At 44.8% G+C, this 23,607-nt stretch overlaps 4 protein-coding genes across 4 annotated transcripts in view; 2 read left to right on the top strand and 2 right to left on the bottom strand.

Moving 5' to 3' along the window:
- The window catches only part of LOC309564458 (uncharacterized protein), a 1,566,033-nt gene that overhangs the window by 1,102,341 nt on the left and 440,085 nt on the right, over window positions 1–23,607 (top strand). The window lies entirely within an intron of this gene.
- The window catches only part of LOC309564000 (gastrula zinc finger protein XlCGF66.1-like), a gene marked incomplete at its 3' end in the record, with an annotated part of 95,087 nt that overhangs the window by 42,308 nt on the left and 29,172 nt on the right, over window positions 1–23,607 (top strand). The window lies entirely within an intron of this gene.
- Window positions 945–4,928, bottom strand: LOC309562966 (uncharacterized protein; the record flags this gene model as incomplete). The annotated part of the gene is made up of 4 exons (XM_082267293.1): window positions 945–2,146; window positions 3,212–3,347; window positions 4,522–4,746; window positions 4,827–4,928. The coding sequence occupies 4 exons, from the start codon at window positions 4,926–4,928 to the stop codon at window positions 1,002–1,004; spliced, it is 1,608 nt and encodes a 535-aa protein (XP_082123419.1). The 3' UTR covers window positions 945–1,001.
- LOC309564004 (uncharacterized protein) lies at window positions 11,306–12,229 on the bottom strand (the record flags this gene model as incomplete). The annotated part of the gene is made up of 1 exon (XM_082268631.1): window positions 11,306–12,229. One exon carries the CDS (start codon window positions 12,227–12,229, stop codon window positions 11,306–11,308), a length of 924 nt encoding a protein of 307 aa, XP_082124757.1.

Below are 23,607 nucleotides of genomic sequence, written 5' to 3'. Positions count from 1 at the left end.
GAGACTCAACCAGCAGTGACACCCCCTCCTTCTCTCTCCTACAAGGACCCAACCAGCAGTGACACCTCCTCCTTTTCTCTCCTAGAGGGACCCAACCAGCAGTGACACCCCCTCCTTCTCTCTCCTACAGGGACCCAACCAGCAGTGACACCCCCTCCTTCTCTCTCCTAGAGGTACACAACCAGCAGTGACACCTCCTCCTTCTCTCTCCTAGAGGGACCCAACCAGCAGTGACACCTCCTCCTTCTCTCTCCTAGAGGGACCCAACCAGCAGTGACTCCTCCTCCTTCTCTCTCCTAGAGAGACCCAACCAGCAGTGACACCCCCTCCTTCTCTCTCCTAGAGGGACCCAACCAGCAGTGACTCCTCCTCCTTCTCTCTCCTAGAGAGACCCAACCAGAAGTGACACCCCCTCCTTCTCTCTCCTAGAAGGACTCAACCAGCAGTGACACCCCCTCCTCCCCTCACCTAGCAGAGTAAGCCAGACAGAGCTTTGAAGCCTTTAGTGATCTCTGATTTCCTTATAAAGTGTTTCTTCCAGGGTAAAGATGAGAGGAGCGCTCAGCCACGTGTTTTCTGAGGTGTATATCAAGGCGTGCTTCTTCCCAGTGTGAGATCTCTGATGTACGGAAAGATATGATCCATATAGAAGACATTTCCCACACTCGGGACACTAACACACCTCAAGGGTTGTGTGGGTTCTCTGATGTTTGGTAAGACAAGACTTCAGTGAGAAACATTGGCCACATTCAAGGCAGGAAAACCGTTTCTCCCCAGTGTGCGATCTTTGATATACAGCAAATTAGGATTTATATAGAAGACATTTCCCGCACTCAGGACACTAATACACCTCAAGGGTTGTGTGAGTTCTCTGATGTTTGGTAAGTCTTCCGCAAAAAACATTTCCCGCACTCAGGACAGGAATACAGCTTTTACCACATTTGGCATATCTAATGTTCAGTAAGATAGGACTTCCATGTATAACATTTTCCGCACTTGGATTAGGCACGCGGCTTCTCTCCTCTGTGAGATCTCTGATGCATGACAAGTTCGGATTTCCATGAATAACATTTCCCGCACTCGGGACAGAGATACGGTTTCTCACCCCTGTGAGACCTCTTATGTCTGTTAAGACTGGACTTATATGAAAAATGTTTCTTGCACTCGGGACAGGAATACGGCTTCTCCCCTGTGTGAGATCTCTGATGTGTAACAAGGTCTGATTTCCCATGAAAAAACTTCCCGCACTCAGAGCAGGAAAACAAATTCTCACCCGTATGCAACCTTTGATGCCTGCAAAGACTGTCTTTGTTTAAAAAATATTTCCCGCACTCGGAGCAGGAATAAATGCTGTCCCCTGTGTGAGATGTTTGATGTATAACAAGTTCTAACTTCTGTGAAAAACATTTCCCACACTCGGGGCAAAAATGTAGCTGCTCTGTGTGAGACCTTTGATGCCTGACAAGCTCGTATTTCCGTGAAAAACTTTTCCCGCAGTCAGCGCAAGAATATGGCCTCTCTCCTGTGTGGGATCTTTGATGTATAACAAGTTCTGATTTCTGTGAAAAACTTTTCCCGCACTCAGGGCAGGAATATGGCTTTTCCCCCGTGTGAGTTCTTTGATGTATGACCAGTTCTGATTTCCGTGTATAACATTTTTCGCACTCAGGGCAGGCATACGGCCTCTCCCCTGTGTGAGATCTCTGATGTGTCTCAAGATTAGACTTCTTTGCAAAACCTTTTCCGCACTCAAGACAGGAATACGGCTTCTCCCCCGTGTGAGTTCTGTAATGCATAACAAGTTTTGATTTGTGAAGAAAAGATTTCCCGCACTCAGGGCAGGAATGAAGCTTCGCACCCATGTGGGACCTCTGATGTACAGTAAAACTTAATTCAGAGCTAAAACTTTCCGCACATTCAGGACAGGAAAATTTCTTCTTCCCCTGAACCCTGGCACCGTCCCCCACAGTACGAGGTTGCTCAGAGTCAGAGGGATTCCATGGTCTATCCACACTGTGAAGTCCACCATCCATAGTGGAGCTCATTGTCTTTTCTCCTCCACAATCTCCTGTGATGTCCTCATCTTCCATTTTACAACCTGGAGATAAAGTGAGACGATCCTTTGAGGGTTTCTCCATGGCGTGTCCTGGAAAAATATAAAAACATCGTCAATATATCTGAGAGGGTTAGTTCACTTCCATCAAGATTCCATCTGGATCAGGTAGATATGAGTGAGAAGATGTTCTTTGTGGATGTCCCCAACCAGCTGGGACTCTTCCCCTCTTCAGTCAAAGAGCCTTTGGTCCTCCTCCCAGATCACTTCTACATTTACACAGCCTTGTCAGAAGAGCAGGAACCAATGGGAACTGGGAGGTCCATGCTCATTACACAACCACAAGCCTAGGCACTGGGTCATGTGATCTCTGATAAACAAGAGAGTCAAAGCTTCAGACTTGTAGACCCTTTACCATAGAACAAGTGACCATAGGCCTAGGCTTCTGGTGATATGCAGCACTGGAGGGAGCTGGGAGCAGTATTTTCTCCTGGAAAGGTCACGTTTTACTTTTCAAGCCAACAAGACTGGTAATAAAGTTTTATGGTGACATTTAGCTATAAGTCTGCTGGAAGAAGAGGAACCAACCTAAGAAAGGTTCAATCTGTGTTCTAATATCTGTGCTACTCAGAGGCGTAGATAAGGGAGGGGGTCAAGGGGGTCCAACCAGAGAAACAGTCAATTTCACAGCAGCTAGGCTAGTAAAGCCTATTAGCGGCCGGAGCCACACTGCTACTGGGAAGACCACCTGTCTTACCAACGAGGCTGAGAGGCAGGGCCCGGCTGACATTTAAACCATGTTTACTATTTGCTTCACCAACAGATGTGCCTGCTGGGGGCGCTGTATATACTGTATATATATATATATATATACACACACCACAATTTGTCACAGCGTGGCAGACGTGCTAATTGTTCTCTGGGTACTCAAGTCAGAACCCCCCCCAGGAAAAAAATTATCTACGGCCCTGGTGCTACTGTAACTAGGAGTGACACACAACCTAATACTGCCAGCTGAACCCCAGGACGGGTATCAGTACAGGGAGGTGACCATTATCAACCTATTATTGGCTGATATCCCTCAGCTCCCACCCTACTCTGGACCAATCAGTGAGCAGTAACAGAGCAGAGATAACAGAAGAATATATTATGGGTCACCTGTGCTGATCTCTGTAGGAGTGTCCTCCTCTATGAATGTCCTCGTCATTCCATCCTCCTCCATAGACTGCTGATCATCCCTCACATACGTCTCTTCTACTTCATCCTCAACTTTGATGATGATCAGATCTTCACCCTAAACCAACAGAATGGCAGCATCATTACAAAGGTTTGTACTTACCGTAAAATCTATTATTTGGAATCCATTGAGGGTTACAGAAGTCAGAAACAGTTGGGTTATAGTGGGCTGGGACCCTGGCAAGCAGGCAAATTGTCTCCTCTACCCAATGTCACACCAAAAAGTTTCAGAGATTTTCAAGACGACAGCACTTCTTAACCACTTGCCGACCGCTCACTGAGCTGGTACTGCGTCAAAGTGGCTCGTTATCGTCCAGCGATGTAGACCTACGTCGCTGGACAACGCCCCCTCTCAGTGGCTAACAGCGTGAGGAGAAGAAAAAAGCTGATCGCCAGCTGCTGTTTACATCACGTAATCAGCTGTCATTGGCTGACAGCTGATCGCGTGGAAAGGGGCCGGGACCAGCCCCTTACGTCAGTCTGTGATCAGCCGAGTCTCATGGACTTGCTGATCACAGAGGGCCCCCCGCGCACCCCACAGAGCAGCTCATGCACAGGAGGACGTACATGGTTGCCCTCCCGACAATTTAGGTCCGCTCTGTAGTTGTCTTTCAGCTTTAGCGGGGGCATGAAGAAGTTAATGTGAACTGTTGGACAGGAGAATTCGGTGGGTGCAGGCTGGCTGGTAAGTTGAGCTGGGAATTTTTCTTTGCTGTTGTTTGACGCGTGTCGTCCCTTCCATGTGCTCCTTGCTGTTAAGGCCAATTATAGGTTGGGGCAGTTGCCTCTGTTCTACTTTTTTTTAATAAGACAGCAGGGAAATGTCATTTGCTGCCCCCCCCCCCCCCTAGGGAAGTGCACCCACACACCCCATGCTATTACTTGAAATACCCTATGCTTATTAGGCTAGAAAATTGGCAATTTTTGATTTGACAGATTCAGCTCTTATTGATTTCAAAGTTGTTCTACATCTGAACACCTTTGAGTTATACGGGGGTTGGCCTAGGGTTTTTCTGTTTGCTGGTGTCTTACCTTCTTAAAGGCGGCAATATAACCCAACTATTTCTGAACTCTGTGTCCCTCAATGGGTAAGAGAGAAAATAACATCTGTAACATAGAAGTATTTATGATGTGAGATCACATAGAAAATATCATCTTGTAGAGTCCACACATCGTCTCCACATGTCAGAGTGTTCAATCACTTTATGTTCCCGACCCTCAACTCCACCCACCTGATGATGGTGAGGGATGGTGTGACCTTCCTGTGTGGAGTCCCGGGAATACAGAGGACGGGGACATCTCTCTGGTGGGTTTCTTTTACTAAGTGGATCCACCATAGTGTCATTGTAGAGATCCTTGTGTCCTTCAGAAAGCTCCTCCATCACTCCGTACTCCTCATCCTCCTCTTCATACTCTTCTTTAACAACAACAATATTATAATCCTCGAGGTTTCCACTCTAAATATATAATAAGACATTCATTGTAACAAACATGCTTGTGTATCAATCATAACTACCAATAATTGTCAATCATCTACCTGATTATGTTTTGTGTAGTTGTGATCTTCCTGTGTGGAATCCCGGGAATGCAGAGGACGGGGACATCTCTCTGGTGGGTTTATGTTGGATGACTCCTCCATGGTGTCCTGGTACAGATCTTTGTGTTCTTTTTGTAACTCTGACTCCTTCATCACCCCATCCTCATCATCCTCCTCTTTAACCTCACCTTTAGAATCTCTCAGGTTTCCACTCTGAATATATAATAAAAATGACATCAATGGTAATAATGGAGATAATGTACAGATCCTAATGATACTATCAGTGATTGTTCCTCATCTACCTGATGATGGTGAGGGATGGTGTGACCTTCCTGTGTGGAATCCCGGGAATACAGAGGACGGGGACATCTCTCTGGTGGGTTCCCATTACTGGATCCATCTGTAGGAAACACACACACTGACTGAATACATTGTTTCTATGTGTTTATCAGATGATGGGGGATCTAGGTGGAGCCTCCGTACTTCTCTCTCCTTTACAATAAAGTCTCCTCTTACCCGGTGATGTGAGGGGCGGCTGATTCTCCATCATGACGTCCTTGTAGAGATCCTTGTGTCCTTCTAAATATTCCCACTCCTCCATGGAGAAATAGACAGTGACATCCTGACACCTTATAGGAACCTGACACACACAATGATACAGTCACCATCCAGACACATCCCTTGTCTGTTACTGGATAATGTCCCAGAATTCCCAGCACCGCTCACCTCTCCTGTCAGCAGCTCCATCATCTTCTTGGTGACTTCTAGAATCTTCTGCATGTTGTGTCTCTCAGGTTTTAGGGAGTCACATGGAGGCACTGTGATGGTCATATGATCACCTGACTTCAGAAGAGGAAATCTCTGTATTGGAGAACCAATAGGAATATTATGTTAGATTCCCAGAATCCTCCTCACCTCTCCGGTCAGGTTTGTGTTTTATTAATAGAGATTAGAGTGATGTCATGTGACCTCCCAGAATCCTCCCCACCTCTCCGGTCAGGTCTGTGTTTTATTAATAGAGATAAGAGTGATGTCATGTGACCTCCCAGAATCCTCCTCACCTCTCCGGTCAGGTCTGTGTTTTATTAATAGAGATAAGAGTGATGTCATGTGACCTCCCAGAATCCTCCTCACCTCTCCGGTCAGCAGGTAGATGATCTCCAGGGTGAGGTTTAGTATCTTCTCAGTCATGTGACTCCGGTCCTCCTCCATCCTCATTGGTGACATCATCTATGAAGGTTTCCCTGTAGACAGATAACAAAGAAGTATCTGGATTGGTATTGGTTGTACAATAATAGGATGAGGATATTAGGAGGTAATACGAAGGTCAGAGTAAATTATGGCCCCCAGTGGGAACACGTCTATTCTGCACTATTTAGTGTTTTCTAAGATTCCTAACAATCTGCGTACAAGGATTGAAAAACAGGATCTTCTATCCACTTGAATGGTTTTGCCCTAAGACACTGATGTGAGGTCAGTGGTGTGATGTCAAAGAATGTGCTAATTCTGGATGGTGAGACATTGGGAGGAGGAGCTGAGAGGTCAGTGTGAGGTCATAGGATTCTCTGACTCTGGTGGGAGAGACATTGGGTGGAAGATCTGTGAGGTCAGTGTGATATCATAGGATTCTCTGACTCTGGTGGGAGGGACATTGGGTGGAAGATCTGTGAGGTCAGTGTGATGTCATAGGATTCTCTGACTCTGGTGGGAGGGACATTGGGAGGAGGAGCTGTGAGGTCAGTGTGATGTCATAGAATTCTCTGACTCTGGATGGAGGGACATTGGGAGGAGGAGCTGTGAGGTCAGTGTGATGTCATAGGATTCTCTGACTCTGGTGGGAGGGACATTGGGTGGAAGATCTGTGGGGTGCGCTGCACGGGGCATCCCACCTGTCCCAATTTGAATAGTAAACTTTGCACTTTACCACAATACTGAAGCCATATTCCTGTGATCTCCGTGTACTCCGGAGACTTTACTGATCACATTTTAGGATGAATATCTGAGACTGGGATCATTATGGAAAGTTACCATTTGAAAACGTAGATTAACCCCTTCGGGGTCAGAACATTCCCCCATTTACGGGGCCGGGAAATTCTCTTCATTTTGGAGATGTGTCTCCTTTCCCACCAATCACTTTCTCACCTCATCAGTCTACTAACAAACCATACCACTTTTATTGGGTTAAGAAGATGGCTAATTCATCTAGGTGTGGATTTGAATATATATATGTCTTTGTTTTATAAACTTAGGAAAAAATATAACTTCCACACTATATATGTGTGTATCATCATCTGCTGGAGATAAAAGAGATCAAAGTGACTATGGAGGAAGAGGACGGACATGACGGGGGGGGGGGGGGGGTTACTGGGTGTAAATATAAAATAAGATCTTATTACCTCCTCTGCTGCCACTTCCAGCAACGTCTCCTCTCTACTTCCCTCCAACTCACCTCTGACCCGGAACTTCCTATTTATACCTAACATCACTTCCTGTCTTCCATAGAGACTTCCTGTCTGGGTAGAACTAAGATCGCCATCTTGTGGTGCTCAGAGTAACTTTACCCCCGAGAAACGCCTCGTAGTGTGACCACAGCCTTGTGCTGTGTGTGTATGTACTGTATATCCTTATAGATGGGGTCATCTCAACTCCCACCAAGGGGGAGAGAAATGTATTACTGATTGGGATGAGTGGAGGGAATTTGGCATCTTTGATATCGCCTTCTCGTTCAACATCAGTGCCTGACCTCACAAATGTGCTTCTGGAAGAATGGTCAAATATTCCCATAGACACTCCTAAACCTTGTGGACAGCATTCTCAGAAGAGTTGAAGCTGGTATAGCTGCAAAGGGTTGGCAACTCAATATTGAACCCTACGGACTAAGACTGGAATGCCATTAAAGTTCATGTGCGTATAAAGGCAGGCGTCCCAATACTTTTGACAATATAGTGTATGTATTCCATTTCGAAAAATAAGTTAACCTGATTTTATTAGAAGTTTTGGTGTCGGTAGACACCATTTTTGTGGCCTTGGCCAGAGTCCAAGGAACGGAAAGTCCATTTGGTTAAAGTGATGTCCGGTAGATATGGACGGCCACAAGTTTGATTCATGCTGTAGCATTACATACTTTTAGCATCCTTAAGGTCAAAATCCTTAAGGTTTCTTGGCTGTGGCATGGCAACTCCAAGTTTCAGCTCCCTCCATACATTTTCTATAGGATTAAGGTCTGGAGACTGGCTAGGCCACTCCATGGATATATATTATTCTTCTTGAGCCACTCCTTTGTTGCCTTGGTGGTATGTTTTGAGTCATTGTCATGCTGGAAGACCCTTCTGTGTTCTTCAGTATTCTGGCTGAGGGAAGGTGGTTCTCATCCAAGATTTTACAATAGATTGCCCAACCATTGGCTCCTCAATGCGGCAAAGTCGGCCTGTACATTTAGCAGAGAAACAGCCCCAAAGCATAATGTTTTCATCTCCGTGCTTGACTGTAGGGATGGTGTTCTTAGCGTCACACGGCGAGTCACGTTAATGCCAAAGAGCTCAATTGTGGTCTCCTCTGACCACAGCACTTTCTCCCAATCCTTATTTGAATCATTTAGATCAGGGATCCTCAAACTACGACCCTCCAGCTGTTGCAGAACTACACGTTCCATGAGGCATTGTAAATCTCTGATATTCACAGGCATGACTAGGCATGATGGGAATTGTAGTTCTTTAACAACTGGAGGGCCATAGTTTGAAGACCCCTGATTTAGATGTTGGCAAACTTCAGACGGGCCTGTACTTGTGCCTTCTTGAGGAAGGGGACTCGTCGCGTTTGGAGGAAGAAAAATGCAGACTATGACCCTAAGAACACCATCCCTACAGTCAAGCACGGAGGTGGAAACATTATGCTTTCGGGCTGTTTATCTGCTAAAGGTACAGGCTGAGGAGCCAATGGTTGGGCCATCTATTGTAAAATCTTGGATGAGAACCTTCTTCCTTCAGCCAGAACACTGAAGAACATGGAAGGGTCTTCCAGCATGACAACGACCCAAAACATACCACCAAGGCAACAAAAGGAGTGGCTCAAGAGGAATCATATTAAGGCCATGGAGTGGCCTAGCCAGTCTCCAGACCCTAATCATATAGAAAATTTATGGAGGGAGCTGAAACTTCGAGTTGCCATGCCACAGCCAAGAAACCTTAAGGATTTTGAGAAGATCTGTAAAGAAGAGTGGACCAAAATCCCTCCTGAGATGTGTGCAAACCTGGTCACCAACTACAAGAAACGTCTTCCAGTCAGTATAGTCCTGTGAGGGAGAGGTCAAGAAGGTCAGAAGGACATGCAGAACGTGCAAAACAAGGGATACATTTGAGAGAAAGGAGATCATACGCAAAGGATGTCATTGCTTCATAAAATTTTTATTGTTCCACAGACAGTGTCTTCAATGCAAAATCAAGTCTCATTGACTTCAATGTAAAAATGAGTCCTACTGACTTCAATGTAAAATCGCATCTCATTGACCTCAATGCAAAATCCTGTCCCATTGACTTCAATGCAAAAAAGCCAGTCACATTAATTAAACTTTAAAATTAAAAAAAAAAAAAAAAAAAAAAACAGTCCATTTCAATTTGAGTTTTTGGCCAAGTACATCCTAAATTTTCTGTTTTCGGCCAAGTACATCCTAAATTTTCTGTTTTCGGCCAAGTACATCCTAAATTTTCTGTTTTCGGCCAAGTACATCCTAAATTTTCTGTTTTCGGCCAAGTACATCCTAAATTTTCTGTTTTTGGCCAAGTACATCCTAAATTTTCGGTTGTCGGCCAAATGCATTCTGAATTTTCAGTTTTCGGCCAAGTGTATTCTGAATTTTTGGTTTCAGTTTTTAGCCAATTACATCCTGAATTTTCGGTTTCGGTTTTCGGCCAAGTGCATCCTGAATTTTTAGTTTCGGTTCAGAATTTTTTATTTTGGTGAACCACTACAATAACCAATTACACCAACACATTTACTGGAGGAACATGTGCTGCCAAGTATGACTCTTCCATACCTTCATCGAGAAGTGGTGGCCTTTGTAGGAAGACGGTTTATCCAACCTCCACATGGCGGCAGTGCAGGATACACACAACACCACATAAATAAACAGCAACGTTTTAAGCCTTTTTTCACGCAAAAACACAAAAGACGATTCAGTAATTTTGCCGGATGTCCTCTCCTTTGAAGGAGAAGGTATCCTTCATTCCTTCTAACCTCTCCTTAAATTAGGATAAATGATGGACCCAACACATTTTGGAGACCTCAAACATCTTTATTGGGTGCTTTAGAAGCAGAACCCGAATATTTTTATTGTCCTTAAGAAGGGGGGGGGGGATTGGGGGGAGGGATTTATGCTAGGAGGGGGTGTGATTTGTGATAGAAGGGGGAGTTGGTGGGGTTGTGCTAGGAGGGAGGATTTGGGGGGGAGAATTTGTGATAAGAGTAGGTTTAAAGATCAGTGAACTCTGCCTCACAGATTACATTTTAGGGATTGCTCGGTACTGTAGGCCTATGTGTTTTGGTGCTGCGCCGGCACCTTTCTGCGTGTTTCAAATGCATAGAGAAGTTCATTAACAAATGCGTTGTGCGGGAGCGCACACAAAAAAAAGGCGTGCACTCTCGAATGCACCTTCTGATGTGAACGAGCCCTCAAGACTGGTGTTCCCCCGGGACCGTGTGCAATTCTAAAGGCCGAAAGACCGAACAAAGGTTGAAACATGCAGCGATACGCCGCTAGCTGTGACAAGTACCTCACCCCTTCGAGGTCTATCTAGGGACGCCACATTTCTTTTACATCGCAACTGTTTCTATATGTATCCAAAAATTTCAAATCTTTCATCCGCTCATGTCATATCTTCCTTTACGGCTTGTGTAGCGTGTGCCATATCTGATGTTTAGCAAGGTGGGACCTCTGTGAAAAAACATTTCCTGCACTCAGAGCAGGGATATGGCTTCTCCCCCGTGTGAGATCTTTTGATGTGCACTAAGATTGGACTGCTGTGAAAAAACATTTCCTGCATTCAGAGCAGGGATATGGCTTCTCCCCCATTAGAGATCTTTTGATGTGCACTAAGATTGGAGTGCTGTGAAAAAACATTTCCTGCACTCAGAGCAGGGATATGGCTTCTCCCCCGTGTGAGATCTTTTGATGTGCGCTAAGATTGGACTGCTGTGAAAAAAACATTTCCTGCACTCAGAGCAGGGATATGGCTTCTCCCCCGTGTGAATCTTTTGATGTGCACTAAGATTGGACTGCTGTGAAAAACTTTTCCCGCACTCAAGGCAGTAATAGGTCTTCTTCCCTGTATGAGTCCTTTTATGTGCACTAAGATTGGCCCTCTGTGAAAAACATTTCCCACACTAGGGCAGGAATTTGGCTTCTCCCGGGTGTGAGACCTTTGATGTCTAACAAGGTCGGAATTCTGTATAAAAGATTTCCCGCACTCGGGGCAGGTATGCGGCTACTTCCGCATGTGGGTTCTCTGATGTTTGTTAAGAGTGGACTTCAGTGAAAAACTATTCCCGCACTCAGAGCAGAAATATGGCTTCTCACCGGTGTGAGTCCTTTGATGTGCAACAAGGTCGGATCTCCGTGTATAACATTTCTCACACTCAGAGCAGGCATGCAGGTTCTCCCCAGTGTGATACCTTTGATGTACAACAAGGTCGGATTTCCGTATAAAACCCTTCCCACACTCAGAGCAGGAATACGGCCTCTCCCCTGTGTGAGTTCTTTGATGTCGATCAAGGTCTGCATCCCGTATAAAACACTTTCCGCACTCGGAGCAACTATACAGCTTGGACCCTTTGTGGGACCTTTGGTGTGTAACACAGTCTGACTTTGATGGAAAACATTTCCCGCAGTCTGGGCAGAAATGTAACTGCTCACCTGTGTGCAACCTCTGATGGCCTAAAAGACTCTTTTTACATGAAAATATTTTCCCGCACTCAAAGCAGGAATATGGGATTTTCACTTTGTGAGTTCTTTGGTGTGCAACAAGTTCTAATTTCCGTGAAAAACTTTTCTCGCACTCAGGGCAGGAATGTGGCTTCTCCCCCGTATGAATAGTCATATGTAAATTAAGGCCTGGTTTCCGTTGATAACGTTTTCCGCACTTGGGGCAGACATACGGCTTCTTGCTTGTGTGAGATATTTTACGTCTGGTAAGATTCAACTTCTCTGAAGAACATTTCCCGCTCTCAGGGCAGGAAACTTTCCCCTCGTCCTGATTTCCGGCACCATCCCTCACAGTACGAGGTTGCTCAGAGTCGGAGGGATTCCGTGGTCTATCCACACTGGGAAGTCCACCATCCCTCACAGTACGATGTTGCTCAGAGTCGGAGGGATTCCGTGGTCTATCCACACTTTGAAGTCCACCATCCATAGTGGAGCTCATTGTCTTTTCTCCGGCACAATCTCCTGTGATGTCCTCATCTTCCATTCTCCAACCTGGAGATAAAGTGAGACGATCCTTTGAGGGTTTCTCCATGGCGTGTCCTGGAAAAATATAAAAAAACATCGTCAATAGATCTGAGAGGGTTAGTTCACTTCCATCAAGATTCCATCTGGATCAGGTAGATATGAGTGAGCAGATGTTCTTCCCAACCAGCTGGGACTCTTCCCCTCTTCAGTCAAAGGGCCTTTGGTCCTCCTCAAAGATCACTTCTACATTTACACAGCCTTGTCAGATTAGCAGGAACCAATGGGGACTGGGAGGTCCATGGTCTTTACACAACCACAAGCCTAGGCACTAGGTCAAAGTTCAGGCTTGTAGACCCTTTACCATAGAACAAGTGACCATAGGCCTAGGCTTCTGGTAATATGCAGCACTGGGGGTAGCTTGCTGCAGTTTTTTCTCCTGGAAAGATAAGTGTTTCTGTCTTCATGTAACTCCTTACTTTTCATCCCAACAAGACTGATAATAGATTTGAATGGTAACATTTAGCTATATACTATAATATCAAAAGTATTGGGACGCCTGCCTTTACACACACCTGAACTTAATTGGAATCCCAGTCTTAGTCCGTAGGGTTCAATATTGAGTTGGCCCACCCTTTGCAGCTAGAACAGCTTCAACTCTTCTGGGAAGGCTGTCCACAAGGTTTAGGAGTGTGTCTATGGTGAATGTTTGACCATTCTTCCAGAAGTACATTTGTGAGGTCAGGCATTGATGTTGGACGTGAAGGCCTGGCTCGCAGTCTGCACTCTAATTCATCCCAAAGGTGTTCTATCGGGTTGAGGTCAGGCCAGTCAGGTTCCTCCACCTCAAACTCACTCATCCATATCTTTATGGACCTTGCTTTGTGCACTGGTCCAAATCATTTGGTGGAGGGGGGATTATGGTGTGGGGGTGTTTTCAGGGGTTGGGGTTGGTCCCTTAGTTCCAGTGAAGGGAACTCTTAAGGCGTCAGCATAGCAAGACATTTTGGACAATTTCATGCTCCCAACTTTGTGGGAAGAGTTTGGGGATGGCCCCTTCCTGTTCCAAAATGACTGCACACCAGTGCACAAAGCAAGGTCCATAAAGACATGGATGAGCGAGTTTGGGGTGGAGGAACTAGACTGGCCTGCACACAGTGCTTACCTCAACCCGATAGAACACCTTTGGGATAAATTAGAGCGGAGACTGCAAGCCAGGCCTTCTCTCCAATGTCAGTGCCTGACCTCACAAATGCGCTTCTGGAAGAATGGTCAAAACATTCCCATAGACACTCCTAAACCTTGTGGACGGCCTTCCCAGAAGAGTTGAAGCTGTTATAGCTGTAAGGATGGGCCAACACAATATTGAACCCTACGGACTAAGACTGGGGTGCCATTAAAGTTCACGGGCGGGTAAAGGCAGGCGTCCCAATACTTTTGGTAATATAGTGTAAATCTGCTGGAAGAAGAGGGACCAACCTAAGAAAGGTTCAATCTGTGTTCTCATATCTGTGCTACTGTAACTAGGAGTGACACACAACCTAATACTGCCAGCTGAACCCCAGGACGGGTATCAGTACAGGGAGGTGACCATTATCAACCTATTATTGTCTGAAATCCCTCATATTACTCAGTTCCCGCCCTACTCTGGACCAATCAGTGTGTAGTAACAGAGCAGAGATAAGAGAAGAATATATTATGGGTCACCTGTGCTGATCTCTGTAGGAGTGTCCTCCTCTATGAATGTCCTCGTCATTCCAGCCTCCTCCGTAGATTGCTGATCATCCCTCACATTCGTGTCTTCTTCTACACCCACAACTTTCATGTTCGCAGGATTTTCAACCTAAACCAACAGAATGGTGGCAAAGATAAGATTTTCTTGAGGGAGGCAGAGATTAAACAGTTGAGTTATACCCCCAACTACATGAGGAGGGGGGTCACTGGAGGGGAAGCAGAAAAAAATTAATCTTCCACCCATTTAATCGCTTCTCTCCCAACCAGCCTCAGTTTTGTGGAAAAGCAGTACCAAGAGCAGAAAAACGCAAGGGTGGGGCCCGTGTTTCTTAATGGACCCCATGAAACAGGATTTTTACAGTAAGTACATCGTATTTTCTTTCTACTCCATTGAAGGACACAAGAATTCAGATACATTCCAAAAGCAGTCCCATTAAGTAGTTGGTGACAGCCACCTGAAGGACCAATGCCGAATCCAAACCCGATGAGGGGAAGCCTCAAGAAAGCCGGGGGAGCTTCCATTGACCATAAGAAAAGTCTCGGAGGATCCACCTGATGGTCAGACCAGGACAGAGAAGATCACCATCAAGTGGGAATGTGTCCACATGAAGGAACTCCGAGCCTGAACCTGGGAGAGGCTGTAAAACCAAAACCCGCTGAAAAACAGGTGGAACAGCAGAACTACTCGAAAAGGAAGATTTAGACCAACAACATTAGGCGGTCATCCCAAAAAAAAAATCATTGGGACATTTACATAATTAATTAGGTCCCCAGAAGGAATCTTTGATCCTTAATACTGGTAGAAAACTCAAGGGTATCAACCCTTAAAATAATGGCAAGAGAAGGGCGCACTGACCTAGCGCTAGGTTCTAAGTTCTAAGGATACCCATTGTCCAAGGAGGGCAGCAAGGCCGTTGGCGTAGAAAGAGTTGTCCGTACTATACATCCCCAGGCCTACCTCTCGAGCTCAGGACAATAACTTTGGGGATCAACCCTTGCCTGACTGAAAAACAGGGTATGGGTGCCCAAGAGGTACCCTTACAAAGGTAGGCAAGTATCAAAGTTGTAACCCCAGACTGGTGCAAAGGAACACCAGAAGAACAAGAGAATGGACAAAACCATCAATTTAACACCAATTGGGGTCCGCAAGCCGTCAATCCTGATCTTCCAGTTAATCGTGCGCAGTCGACAGGTAGATCGGGAACACAGCCCTGCGTTGCTGGTTCTTCCTTTGTTTTTCTGGCCCTCTAGGTCCTTCAGCCTCGGCATTCCCGCAGAGGACACTACAGGGAGGGGTGATGGGTTAAATGGGGGGAGGGGGGGGGCTGATTGAGTGATGTAAAGGGGGGCAGAGGACACTGCTTTAGAGGTCACAGGACACTTCTATGGGGGGGGGGGGGCACAGGACACTAGAGGGAGGGGTGATGTGAAGAAGGGAAGAGGGCACAGGACACTTATGGGGGGGGGGGCACAGGACACTACAGTGGGGGGGGGGGAGGATTGTGCAAAGGGGACAGAGGGGAAAAGGAGACTTCAGTTGGGAGGGTTAATGGGGTGATGTGAAAGGGGGGGACAAAGGACAGAAGACACTGCTATGGCGGGGGCAGAGGACACTACAGGGAGGGGTGACGTGGAGGAGGGCAGAGGACGCAGGACACTTTTATGGGGGGGGGGGCACAGGACACTACAGTGTGGAGGAGGGGGAATGTGATATGTGATGTTAAGTGGACAGAGGGGAAGAGGACACCACAGTTGGAGGGGGGTTTTGGAGTGATGTGAAGGTGGGGCAGGGGACACTGCTGAAGGGCGGCACAGGACACTGCTATGGGAGGGGGGCAGAGGACACTACAGGGAGGGGTGATGTGACGGAGGGTACAGGACACTGTTATTGTAAGGGGGGGGGGCACAGGACACTACAGTGGGGGGGGGGGGGGCTGAGATGTGAATGTGAACGGGACAGAGGGGAAGAGGACACTACATTTGGGGGGGGGGGGTGATGGAGTGATGTGAAGGGGGGCAGAGGACACTGCTTTAGGACGGGCACAGGGGGGGTGTGTGTTGTGAAGGGGGCAGATGACACAACAGAGAGGGGTGACCTGAAGTAGGGCAGAGGGCACAGGACACCCATGTTATTGGGGGGGGGACTCTATAGTGGGGGGGGGAATGTGATGTGAAGGGGACAGAGGGAAAGAGGACACTACAGTTAGGGGGGGAAGAACAGAGCGATCTGAAGAGGGACAGAGGACACTGCTTCAGGGGGGCACAGAACGCTTCTATGGGGGGCAGAGGACACCACAGCAAGGGGGTGATGTGAAGGAGGGCAGAGGGCACTTATTTGGGGGGGGGGCACTGGACACTACAGTGCGGAGGAAGGGGAATGTGATGTAAAGAGACAGAGAGAAAGATGACACTACAGTTGGGGGGGGTGATGTGAAGGGGGGCAGAGGGCACTGCTCTTTAGGAGGGGCACAGGACACTGCTTTAGGGGGGGCACAGGACACAACATTGGGGGATGTAAAGGGGCGGAGGACAGGGGGGGGGTAATGTGAAGGGGGGCGGAGGGCACAGGACACTGTTATTGGGAGGGGGACACAGGATACTACATTGTTGGGGAAATGGTGAAGAGGTGATGTGAAGGGGGCAGAGGACCCTGCTTTAGGGGGGGGGGCACAAAACACTGCTATAAGGGGGCAGAGGACACTACAGGGGGATGATGTGAAGGGGGTCACAGTACACTGCTTTGGGAGGGCACAGGACATTGTTATAGAGGGGGGGGGCAGAGTTTTTATTGGGGGCTTGATAGGTATATATTTGTTTTTTTTAAGGAGGGCGTTTCCCCCCCTTGCCCCGGGGAATCTTTAATTTCCTCTATGTTGTCCAGGTAGCCAACCACAGCACACATGCTACGGCAGCAAGTCGGCACCTGCAGGCAAAAATCACATCCATGTACGTCGTTTTGCCTGCTCGGGCTAAGGGGGGCGCTGGACACAGCGGTACTCCAGGCCCGGTGACCATGTGGTCGCTATGCAATCACATGATCGCAATGCCAAGAAGGCTGCTATGAATTAAATCATACCAGCTGTGTTGTCAATGCTGTGATTGGCCCACAGCTATCACATGGTACCTGGGCCAATCACAACACTCTGTACCATGTGATTAGCTGTAGCCAATCATGGAAAACTAGTGATCATGAATGGTAAACCCAGTGGAGGGGAGAACCCAGGGAAAGGGGTGCGGTAGACAGTACAAGAGGGACCAGAGATGGGGGGGGGGGAAGAGAGCACAGGGACTGGAGAGAGGGGCCGAGAAAGCAGAGTACAGAAGTTACAAGATCACAGTGGGGGGCCAGGAGAAAGCAGAGGGGCCACAGGAAGCTGGACAGGAGGAGCAGCATATAGAGGAGCCGATGCAGGAGGAGAAGCCTGCAGGAGGGAGAGGAGGAGAAGCGGGCAATCAGGAGGAGCATGAAGGGCCATCAAATCTTCTATATGCCGCCACTCCTGTTCAGGTGTAGAGGGGAGCCGCACGGGCCCCCTGGAGCATGGAGTCGGGCCGCAATGGTGACCCCTGTTGTTACGCCCCCCCTGCTTTTATATAGAGCCCAGCTCAAGAAGCGGTGAAGGAAATAAATCCCATGAAATAAGGACTTAGACCTTTTTCAGAAGAGCTTCAGAAGAGGTGCCCAACCTCCCACGACACCAACAAACAACTGAGGCATGCTGGGTAGGGGAGGAGTTATGGGGTGGCTGGCTTACAAAATTTGTTTGCCAGTGTACTGATCTCCTATAGATGGCAGTATAACCCAAATGTTTTAGAATTCCTGTGTCCCTCAATGGATGAAAAGAAACCTATCGGTAACATACAGAGATGTATAGTAACTAAGTAGAACTACTTCACTACTGTACTAAGTACGGAAAGGCGGTATCTGTACTTTCCTAGAGTAGAATTTTTTTCTCCTACTTCCACTTCACTACATTTTTTCGATGATTTCAATACTTCTACTCCGATATTTTTTTTTTTGTGCTGCATAGTTACTCGTTACTATTATAAAAATTACCACTGCCAGAACAGTAGATGACAGGTTTCATGAAGCTCTAAACATGTGTATTATCAGCGCCTACGAAAATAAAATCTACTGTATGTATAAATAAAAGCTGCATTTGAAATAATAAAAAACAATATGATGTTCAAACTTTTGACTTCTTTCTTTAAATAACTACACAACACAGTACTTGTACTTTTACTTTCAGTACTTGAGTAGAATTTTTTTTTTTTAAAAACTACTTGCAATACTTAAGTACAAAAAATGTTGAATACTTTAGTACTTCTACTCAAGTCACTTTTTGATCGAGCACTTCCACTTCTACTCAAGTCACTTTTTGATCGAGCACTTGTACTTTTACTCAAGTATGGGTTTCCAGTACTTTATACAACTCTGGTAACATAGAAGTAGAGTTCCCACATCGTCTCCACATGTCAGAGTGTTCAATAACTTTATGTTCCCGACCCTCAACTCCACCCACCTGATGATGGTGAGGGATGGTGTGACCTTCCTGTGAGGAATCCCGGGAATACAGAGGACGGGGACATCTCTCTGGTGGGTTTCTGGTATTAGGGGACTCCATCGTAATCTCTTCGTAGAGATCCTTGTGTCCTCCAAAAAGCTCCTTCATCACCCCATACTCCTCATTAACATCAATAGTATCATCCCTGAGGCTTTCACTCTGAATATATAAATACATTTATTGTAACAAACAACCTTGTGTATAAAATATAACTATCAGTGATTGTTCCTCATCTACCTGATGATGGTGAGGGATGGTGTGATCTTCCTGTGTGGAATCCCGGGAATACAGAGGACGGGGACATCTCTCTGGTGGGTTCCTGGTATTAGGTGGCTCCATCATATCCTTGTGTCCTTCTGAAATCTCCTCCATCACCCCATACGCCTCATTCTCATCTTTATTCTCTTCGTTAACATCAATATTATCATCCCCGAGGTTTCCACTCTGAATATATAATAAAACATTCATTGTAATAAACAACCTTGTGTTTAAATCATAACTATCAGTGATTGTTCCTCATCTACCTGATGATGGTGGGGGATGGTGTGACCTTCCTGTGTGGAATCCCGGGAATACAGAGGACGGGGACATCTCTCTGGTGGGTTTCTGTTACCAGGTGGCTCCATCAGAATGTCCTTCTCTCCATCTAAAAACTCCTCCGTCACTCCATACTCCTCTTTATGTTCTTCATTAACATCAATATTATCATCCCCGAGGTTTCCACTCTGAATATATAATAAAATATTCAATGTACCAACATGTTTGTGTATAAATCATAACTACAAATAATTGTCAATCATCTACCTGATCATCTTTTGTGTAGTTGTGATCTTCCTGTGTGGAATCCCGGGAATACAGAGGACGGGGACATCTCTCTGGTGGGTTTCTATAGCTGGATGACTCCACCATGGTGTCCTGGTACAGATCTTTGTATTCTTTTGGAAACTCTAACTCCTCCATCACCCCATCCTCATCATACCCCTCTTTTATCTCTTCTAGAACATCAAGAAAGCTCAGGTTTCCACTCTGAATTTATAATAAAAATGACATCAATGTTAACAATGCAGATAATGTACAGATCCTAATGATACTATCAGTGATTGTTCCTCATCTACCTGATGATGGTGAGGGATGGTGTGACCTTCCTGTGTGGAATCCCGGGAATACAGAGGGTCCTTCTCTATAAATGTCCTCGTTATTCCATCCTCCTCCATAGACTGCTGATCATCCCTCACATACGTCTCTTCTTCTTCTTCTGCTTTAACCTCAAATTCTATATCGATTGGATCTCCACTCTAAACAAAGAAAATCATCTATAAAATATAAGCTTACAAACAAAATACACACCATCTCCACCAGTCCGTGTTCTAGATACTCAATCCCACTAACCTTGTAACATTGAGGGATGGTGTGACCTTCCTGTGTGGAATCCCGGGAATACAGAGGACGGGGACATCTCTCTGGTGGGTTCCTGGTATTAGGTGGCTCCATCATATCCTTGTGTCCTTCTGAAAACTCCTCCATCTTTTCATACTCCTCATCCTCATCTTTATACTCTTCGTTAACATCAACATTATCATCCCCGAGGTTTCCACTCTAAATATATTAAAAAGACTCATTATAACAAACACACTTGTGTTTAAATCATAACTATCAGTGATTGTTCCTCATCTACCTGATGATGATGGGGGATGGTGTGACCTTCCTGTATGGAATCCCGGGAATACAGAGGACGGGGACATCTCTCTGGTGGTTTTCTGTTACCAGGTGGCTCCATCAGAACGTCCTTCTCTCCATCTAAAAACTCCTCCGTCACTCCATACTCCTCTTTATGTTCTTCATTAACAACAATATTATCATCCCCGAGGTTTCCACTCTAAATATATAATAAAATATTCATTGTAACAAACATGCTTGTGTATAAATCATAACTACCCATAATGGTCAATCACCTACCTGATCATCTTTTGTGTAGTTGTGATCTTCCTGTGTGGAATCCCGGGAATACAGAGGACGGGGACATCTCTCTGGTGGGTTTCTGTAGCTGGATGACTCCACCATGGTGTCCTGGTAAAGATCTTGGTGTCCTTCTGGAAACTCTGACTCCTCCATCACCCCTTCCTCATCATCCTCCTCTTTTATCTCTTCTTTACCCTCAACTTTAGAATCTCTCAGGTTTCCACTCTGAATATATAATAAAAATGACATCAATGGTAACAATGCAGATAATGTACAGATCCTAATTGTCAGGCTTATTTGGGGAGGTTAAATTTAAAAAAGAAATGAAATATTTCATATATTGTTCTACATAGAAATATGAAGCAATGACATCCATTTTTGTTAGGTTACTGAAAGGTTAAATCTCCTTTAAAAGTGCCTGTTCAGGAAATTCTTAAACAGGTTTACCCCAAACATGTTGTGTTGACCTAAGGTTATAAATAAATAGTCTGTTAACTTTCCTTAGATATAAGTCTAAGACGCTATACCAAGGTATCTTATCTGTGTGTGGGGCCATAAACCTTAGTCAGTATTTTCTGTGCTTAAACCCATTTTAAAATAAGATTTAAAGATATATTATAATCTTATATGTAACAGAATATGAACAATGAAATATATATATATATAACTAACATACATAGATATGTAGAAAACCGTTATATATTATAATTGTTTAATTCTTGATAACTGATATTGATGACTCATCTCTGTATGTCAAGAGAGGCTTCAGTAAACACTTGTAAATTGTAAGTTGTAGAAAGCATCATAAAATTTTGTCTAACCTTGCTAGACTCTAGAAAGTCTGAGATGGTAAGCTCTTTGTCAATATAAGGTGCAAAGTTTATTTGAAGATAAATAATGCTGCTATATTGCTATATGCTAAAGTTAAGAGCAACACAATACTGCCATCTCTGGTGACTGACTACTACTAATTGAAGTTTTAGGTTAAAAAGTAATTTCCAATATATATAGATATATATATATATATTAATAATATATTATGGTGTTACCAGATTTAATCTTTACCTAGATACATGGTGGATATTAAATGGACATGTAATAGATGAGAGTATGGATACTTTTTATGTTATTTTATGATACTCTTAAATATAGAGATATCATCATTTAATTTTAATATACTGGTCAACCAAGAGGTGTCACCCAATGAAATCACCAGTTAATGAATAAGATGTTCCAACCAATGGGGATCATGTTACTCCCTCTGGGTTTAACTTACAGTAATTTTAATAGTCCTTTGTTCTATACCATATAAAAAGGAAAACTCAGATGAGAGAGACACATGACATTTGCCCAACATACCTCACACATACAATACACACGCTACTACAGCTATGCATAGACTCATCTACACAGACTCCATTTTGCTCCATCATGTATCTGAAAATTTGAGGGACGCCAAACGAAACTCTTCCCTAACTGACCGCCATCTTGGAAAGGCAGCCATCTTAAGGACTCTGGTAAGGACCATTCTAAGCTAGCAGCCATTTTAAATATGGTAAATATACTTGCTGTTTATTTGATATTATTTACTGTCATTTATGTACTTGCTTAAATGTTTTACATTTCATATTAAAAGGGTAACGAGAGTACAATCCCAGCCGTATAAACCATATGTATATTTTTCTCTAAGAGATGATTTTTGCCTTTTTATACATTTTATTAATATCAGATTTAGCGCATATTGGCGTATTAGTCTCACGTTTTGCCTAGCCTATTCTCGCTTCATCTGCAGTGGAGTGACTATTTGGCTGTACATTGCGCAGACAATTGTGGTCTGATTATATAGAACATTCATTTATGGTTTCTACTATACTTGGAGAAAACGTAATCTTGCTTTATTTTTACTTTCATTATTGAGCTACCAATCACATTGCATTTATTGTTTGAAGTTCATATTTTATGTAAAGTTCTCTTTTTGTGTCATCTCAAGTTTGATCATTTATCGTGATTACATATCTCGTGAATAAATATTTTATATATTCCATACTGTAGACTGTTTTCACTAAGATTGGTATATGCTTTTAAAAAGAAATTTATCAATAAAAAAGAATTCGCTACATATTGATTTGTGGAAATAAGTTGAGATTCTCCTTCCGCACAGATCTTTGCTTATTGACATAAATAGACACTGTTATATTCAGAGCAGTAAAAATATTCTGACATAATGATACTATCAGTGATTGTTCTTCATTTACCTGATGATGATGAGGGATGGTGTGACCTTCCTGTGTGGAATCCTGGGAATACAGAGGATGGGGACATCTCTCTGGTGGGTTCCCATTACTGGATCCATCTACCTGATGATGGTGAGGGATGGTGTGACCTTCCTGTGCGGAATCCTGGGAATACAGAGGACGGGGACATCTCTCTGGTGGGTTCCCTTTACTGGATCCATCTACCTGATGATGGAGAGGGATGGTGTGACCTTCCTGTGCGGAATCCTGGGAATACAGAGGGTCCTTCTCTATAAATGTCCCCGTTATTCCATCCTCCTCCATAGACTGCTGATCATCCACATACGTCTCTTCTTCTTCTGCTTTAACCTCAAATTCTATATCGATTGGATCTCCACTCTAAACCAAGAAAATCATCTATAAAATATAAGCTTACAAACAAAATACACACATCATCTCCAGAAGTCCATGTTCTAGATACTCAATCCCACCAACCTTGTAACAGTGAGAGATGGTGTGATCTTCCTGTGTGGAATTCCTGGAATGCAGAGGACATCTCTCTGGTGGGTTTCTGTTACCAGGTGGCTCCATCAGAACGTCCTTCTCTCCATCTGAAAACTCCTCCGTCACTCCATACTCCTCATCCCCCTCTTCATATTCTTCATTAACATCAATATTATTATCCTCGAGGTTTCCACTCTAAGTATACAATAAAATATTAATTGTAACAAACATGCTGTGTATAAATCATAACTACCAATAATGGTCAATCATCTACCTGATCAGGTTTTGTGTAGTTGTGATCTTCCTGTGTGGAATCCCGGGAATGCAGAGGACGGGGACATCTCTCT

This window comes from Pelophylax lessonae (genome assembly GCF_965119305.1).
Source record: "Pelophylax lessonae genome assembly, chromosome: 9".
Lineage (NCBI taxonomy): Eukaryota > Metazoa > Chordata > Amphibia > Anura > Ranidae > Pelophylax > Pelophylax lessonae.
Note: the sequence above shows the minus strand (reverse complement) of the source record. Positions and strands in the feature narration are given on the sequence as shown.